We start from the raw sequence: 6,453 nt of genomic DNA, 5'->3' as shown, positions 1-6,453 counted from the left end.
TTTGACCAAAAAATTCAACAATTTGATTGTTATCATGATGCTGACTTGGAGTTAATTTGCTTCTTGCAAAACTTTATAAATATGATTTTGTTGATTTAAAATGTGGTTTAACTTTGATGACACGTACAACATAGTATTTTAATTTTTTTCAACAAAAAGATGGTGTTGTACAATTTGATTGATAAGTTTGATTGCTCTTGATTTTGCATTTGTTTTTTCTCTTCTTATAGAAGAAGCGCTTAAATTTGGACAGCCGATTGATTTTGTTTTCTTCATGTAGAGGAGATAACAAGTGAGAAGATGGTACACATGTACATGAATGAAACTGTACTAAGTGAATTTGAATAAAATGGAGGGGGGAAAATACACATCAAAGTAAACTTGCAAACATATAACAATATTTTGCATTGGCTAAGCAGTTCAAAGCAGTCCCCATAGCCAAATTAGACAAACAATTTCATGACAATTAAAACAAAGAGCTTCAATACAGCAAAATTAGAATTTGATAATTATCTCACTAATGAATTTGATTTACAATGGTCCTATATGTGGATATACACCCTAGCCCTATATGGTAAATACAATAAGAAAATGCCTTATTACAAGGAATCTGTATCAATCACAATCAAATTTAATATTTATCTCAATGCTCCCCCGCAAACTAAGTGCAAGAACGATCTAAAGCTTGGACCGCAAAAAATCAAAACACTGAGATGGAAGCGCCTTAGTGAGAATATCGGCCACCTGGTCATCAGTGGAGATAAACTGAACCTTTAAATCACGACGGTCTACCTTCTCTCGAACAAAGTGGAAATCAATTTCCACGTGTTTAGTGCGAGCATGAAACACCGGGTTGACTGATAGATAAGTGGCCCCAAGGTTATCACACTAGAGAGTTGGAGAGGAGCAGAGAGAGATACCAAGTTCCTGAAAGAGGAACTATAGCCATATGAGCTCAGCAGCGGTGTCGGAAAAAGCCTTATATTCAGACACAGTGGAAGACCGAGAGGCCCAAGAAAAATGGCAAAACCACTGATGGAGCGACGGTCATCCGAACATCTCGCATTATAAAAGTCACAATAGGCTTCAAGAAAAATGGCAAAACCACCGATGGAGCGACGGTCATCCGAACATCCCACATTATAAAAGTCACAATAGGCTTCAAGCGAGAATGGAGAGTTTTGATGGATGAATAAGCCGTGAGAGGAGGTGCTACGAAGGTACCAGAAGATCTATTTGACAACCATCCAGTGATCATCAGTAGGCTGGTGCATGAATTAACAGACCTTGTTGACGGTGAAGGCAAGATCGGGATGAGTAAGCGCGACATACTGAAGGGCACCACCAATTTGACGATACTTGGTAGGATCCGAGAAGAGTGAGCCAGATCCCATAGAGAGCACCATGGAAGTAGACAAAGGAGTGGACACTGGTTTAGCATCGAAAAGGCCTCCTCATTGGAGAATATCAAGGATATACTTTTGTTGGGACAGAAGGAGACCGGAGAACTACCTCAATACCAAGAAAGTAATGAAGAGAACTCAAGTCCTTCAGCGAAAAACTCTGTGGAGAGAGCTGAAATGACACAGGCAATATGGTCTGAGCTGTTATCAGTGATAATAATATCATCAACATAAACTAAAATAAATAGTTTAGTTGTACCATGGGCATATATGAAGAGAGAGAGGAGTTGGTCTTCGAGCCAACAAGTCCATTTTCCACCAAAACATGTAACAAACGATGGACCTAGGCTTAAGGGGTCTATTTCAGGCCGTAAATAGATTGGTGAAAATGACAGACATGATCAGATCGAGATGGGTCAACGAACCCCGGGGGTTAAGACATGTAGACTGTCTTAGTAATTGAACCAAGATGAAGGCATTCTGAACGTCTAGTTGCCAAAGTGGCCAACCTTGCGAGATGGTAAGAGAAAGAACAGTCTGAATGGTCGTCGGCTTGACCACCAGACTAAACGTCTCCTCAAAGTCAAACCCAATTGTTGATGGAACCTCTTTGCAACTAATCGCACCTTGTAGCACTTAATGGAGCCGTCAGACTTTTGTTTGATCTTATAGACCCATCTACAACCTACAACATTCATGGAATCCATAATCGGGACTAGAGTCCAAGTGCAATTTTGAAGAAAGGCCTCGTACTCGTCGGCCATAGCCCTGCGCCACTGAACAAACTTATCAGCAATAATAAAGGATGTTGATACATCATCATTACTAGTAGGGGACATCGTGCTAAGGGAGGCCGATGGAGAGAAAAGGACTTTGGGTTTTGAATTAGCACATAGTTGCATTGGGTGAGATTTAGTTAGTGCGGCGAGGGAAATAGAAGGGGCGACTCATATCTGGGTAGGGACAGGGTTTTGGAGATATTTGACAATAGGGGGTTGAAGACTGAGAGGGAGTGGCCTTGGACTACTGGGCTGAGAAGGAGGGAAGCAAGGCCAAACCTTCAGCCTGTCAGTAGCTCGAGTGGAGGTCAAGTGCGCGACCTACTTAGGTTGAGGCAAGACCTGACATTAGGCTTCCTGGGCCAGCTATGCTGCCTAAGAGCGGCCCAATGGACTGGACTGGAACAGTCTATGGGGGACAAAGGCCAGGCAATATAGTGTGTTCGAGAGGGGAAGGTACGGGTGTGGGATAGCAAAACAGAAATGTGTGCTCATCAAACCTCACATGCCTTGCAACTAGACTTTCAACCATAGAAATAAAATTAGGAAAAATACCAGACATATTAGACTTTTTATAGGGAGGATAAAACTAGATATGCTTCGAGAAGTGATCAACAAAATAATAAATATTTATGACCAGCACTAGATAAAGTTGGGGCAGGCCCCCAAACATTGCTAAAAACAAGTTCCAAAACTAAATTACTAGTATATCGAGACGGAGAAAGAGACAACTTCGACAATTTCCTTAATTGACAGTTATTATAAAAATAATCAACCGAACTAGAGGAATAGGGAAGTGCATTCTTATTAATCATAGACCTAATCAACTATCCATATGGTTGACCCAACCGATAATGCTAAATTGCAAGTGAGGCACGCTTAGTCGAGTTGTAGGACTTATTGAATGGAAAGGGGAAATACGAAGCAAATAAACTTTATTTTCACTCGGGCCAGTAAGGAGAGGCTGTTTGGTAAGTCGATCCTTCACAATAAAAAAAAAGGGTGAAATTTAAAGAAAACATTATTATCAGTAGTAAATTGAAGACTAGATAATAAGACTTTTGAGAGTGAAGGAACGTGTAAAATATTAGGCATGCGAAATTTAGCAAACGGTGTATGTAAAATAGATGAACCAATACGTGCAATGTGAAGTCCTTTATCATTACCTATGTGAAGTGTGTCAGTACCTTGGTAGGCCTTCGAGTGTTAAGGCTAGTAATATCGGGAGTCACATAGTTGGTATCCCCTGTATCCAGATACCAGAGGGATACATTGGATTGCTAAGATAACTTGGAACGCGCCTCAATATAGTGAATGGTGGGCTGAGGTCCAATGACTTCTCGCTGAAAACACTAGAGCGCAGTATGGTTGAAGCCTTAGAAAATTTGACAATGAACCCCTAAGCCACCGCCAAAGTTATGACCATGATTGCGACCATCACGTCAATTTTTAACACAACCACCACCACGTTGATTTTTAAACTGATGTCCACCACTCTATTGAGGCCCAAACTGCTAGGTTGGGTTGGCACTCGAGGATGCCGAGGGTTAGAAGCACTCGCTACTGTTCTTCTAGGCGCTGAAGCCGACACTAACATTGTCGCTGCCTGAGGTGACGTGACCAAGGCCTTGGAGATAATCCAGCTGTGGGCATGAATCCGAGAGAGGGAGGAGGTTGCAAGGGTGTGCCTTAGCCATGGGAAGACTCTTGGTTGTGGCGGAATAAAAGGCTAGCGGACTGTCGGTACTCGAGGCATCGTTCTTGTTGATGAACTCATGAGAAAGAAGTAGGGAGTTAAGATCTTCAAACTATACCAGTTCTTTGCGAAGGGTGAGAGAGGTCTTGAGATCACCAAACTCTGGACGAAGGCCCTTGAAGATGTGCACATTGAGTTGCTCGGTCGTAAGAGGACGGCCGATGGCGGCAAGGGAGTCTGTGATTTTCTTAGCACGATGGAGATAGGCTGTGACAAAGTCACTTTTCTATCAGAGTTCATAAAGTTCTTCATGAAGAGTCAAGATCTGAGTTTGAGAAGCATAGGCATACACCTTTTCCAAGGCAGTCCAGATCGCCACATATGTCTTTTTTCTAATAGTCACATGGAAAACCTCCTCAGTCAAGGAAGAGAAGAGAATTGTGATAACATGTTGATTGGTTTCTTCCTAGAGAAGAAAATTGGGAATAACCTACGTGGTGGAAGAGTTCGCAGGAGTCACCAGGGGTGGAGGGGAAGGACGTGATCCATCAGCCAATCCTATATAAGCATTTGGCTAGTAAGGTATGGGATGATCAGGGTATGCCAATAGAGGTAGTTGTGTGGGGGTAAGCTTGATGGTGAGGTAGCGATGGGCATTCTAAACAACAGCGGGAGGATGAGGGTCAAAGTTAACCATATCGGGATTGGAGGTTGCAGAGGAGGAGGAAGAGGGCGTCAAAGGGGAAGCCAATGGGCAGCGTATGGAACTAGGGCACATGGGATCTAGGGCTTACGACCAAGGGAAAAAAAGGAGAGAGTTGTTTGCTCTGATACCAAATTGTAATTTGATTATTATCTCACTGATGAATCTGATTTACAAAGGTTCTATATATAAATGTACAACCTAGCCCTATATGGTAAATACAATAAGGAAAGGACTAATTACAAGGAATTTGTATCAATCACAATCAAATCTCATATTTATCTCAATAAGCAAATTACAAATGTTTATCAATAAAAACACACTATAGTTTCTTTTGAACTCATATCAATCCTTAGCAAGTAAGAAGTCGTACGTATTTCTGAACAAGTATCCCATTTAATGTTTTGCATACGTATCTTCACTATGCTTCAACAAACCATTTAAACTTGGGAAAATTGCTTGGGGGAACCTAATTAAATTGGGTCATGCATCCCCACCCCAAGCCCAAAGACCATAACCAAAAAGCCCTAAACTTGAGAGATATGTGCAACCAACCCCAAAACCCACTGCCCAAGAAAATCTCTTCCCAATTTACCCTTCTTCTTCCCAATTTAAAAGCTGCTCAAGCCAATGTTAACGCTCCTCCGCCTCCACCGCCTCCACCACCGCCATTTCTCAACCTCTCCCTCCCCGATCCTCTCCCCCTCCGACCCCTTTGCCGTCCTCACCTCCTAGCAAAAATCCCTCGCCGCCCTCGCCCTCCTCATACAAATCCCCCGCGATCCCTCCCCCTCCTCAATCAAACGTTGAGCATGGATGAAGATGAAGAGATATGCGAGAAACCATGGCGCCGACACCGTCGTCCACCACGCCGGCCAGGCCGTCGCTGGCAGCGCCAACATTTTCCAAGATCGCATGGTATTTTTGCCCTAATTTGCACTTTAATGCCCCCAAAATTTGACCATTAAGTGAGAAAAGAGAAATTTTTGGGGCACATTGAAGTGCAATAAGCTAAAAAAGACAAAATTTTCGCAAAAAGAACTGTAATTTTATTTTTTTTGAATGGTTTGTAGGGAATGAAGAACTATAGGAGCTTTAATCAGACAGTGAGAAGGCTGGAAGAAGCTGCGATGACTTGTAGAGGGCATGAGAGAGTTCAGCTGCTGAGGAGATGGCTGGTTGCTTTGAAAGGAATTGAGAAGGCTTCTGATGAGAAGAGTCCAGAGCAGGCTCAGTCTTCTGATGAGCCCAACTCCCCTAATTCTACTAATTCATCGGAATTATATGGTGTTGATAATAGCAGGACAGAGGATTTGTACTGCAGATTGCTATGTTGTTAGATTAATTTGTTGGTTCTTTGAAGAAAATTAGGTTGTAGGTTTGGAGAGTTATACTCTATTTGATGGGTTGAAATCATTTGGGGGATGATTTTGATACAATAACAGCTCAATTCTGTGTGACTTTTGGTGCTCATATGTGATATTTTAGTATGATGTGTGACTTATGCTGCATTTAGTCACATTTTGGTATTTTGTGTGACTTTTGTGGTTGTTACGTGACATTTTAGTATTCTGTGTGACTCTTGGGGCCCATATGTGATATTTCAGTATTCTGTGTGACTTTTGGGGCTGTCATGTGATATTTTTACATTCTCTGTGTTATATTCTTGTTACTAGTTACATATCCTGCTATTAAGTGTTATGATGTGATATTTTTACATTCTCTGTGTTATATTCTTGTTACTAGTTACATATCCTGCTATTAAGTGTTATGTTATATTTCTACAGGTATGATTATGGCATACATGCGTATTTTTTCATCAAGACGATCCTCAAGGGAAGGGAGATAATGAACGTTGAAGCCTTGCACATG

At 41.8% G+C, this 6,453-nt stretch overlaps 1 protein-coding gene across 1 annotated transcript; it reads right to left on the bottom strand.

Moving 5' to 3' along the window:
- On the bottom strand, positions 1,468-2,242 carry LOC109839287 (uncharacterized mitochondrial protein AtMg00820-like). Its single transcript, XM_020407715.1, has 2 exons — positions 1,993-2,242; positions 1,468-1,604 (listed from the first exon to the last, which is right to left on the bottom strand). Exons 1-2 carry the CDS (start codon positions 2,240-2,242, stop codon positions 1,468-1,470), a joined length of 387 nt encoding a protein of 128 aa, XP_020263304.1.

This window comes from Asparagus officinalis, chromosome 4 (assembly GCF_001876935.1).
Source record: "Asparagus officinalis chromosome 4, Aspof.V1, whole genome shotgun sequence".
NCBI lineage: Eukaryota > Viridiplantae > Streptophyta > Magnoliopsida > Asparagales > Asparagaceae > Asparagus > Asparagus officinalis.
This window is presented reverse-complemented; position numbering and strand designations above follow the sequence as displayed.

Coding starts and splice junctions, on each gene's coding strand:
- LOC109839287 (XM_020407715.1), bottom strand. CDS start 2,242: ATGTCCCCTACTAGTAATGATGATGTATCAACATCCTTTATTATTGCT. Junction 1,605..1,992: donor GAGGTTCCATCAACAATTGG/GTTTGACTTTGA, acceptor CACTGATAACAG/CTCAGACCATATTGCCTGTG.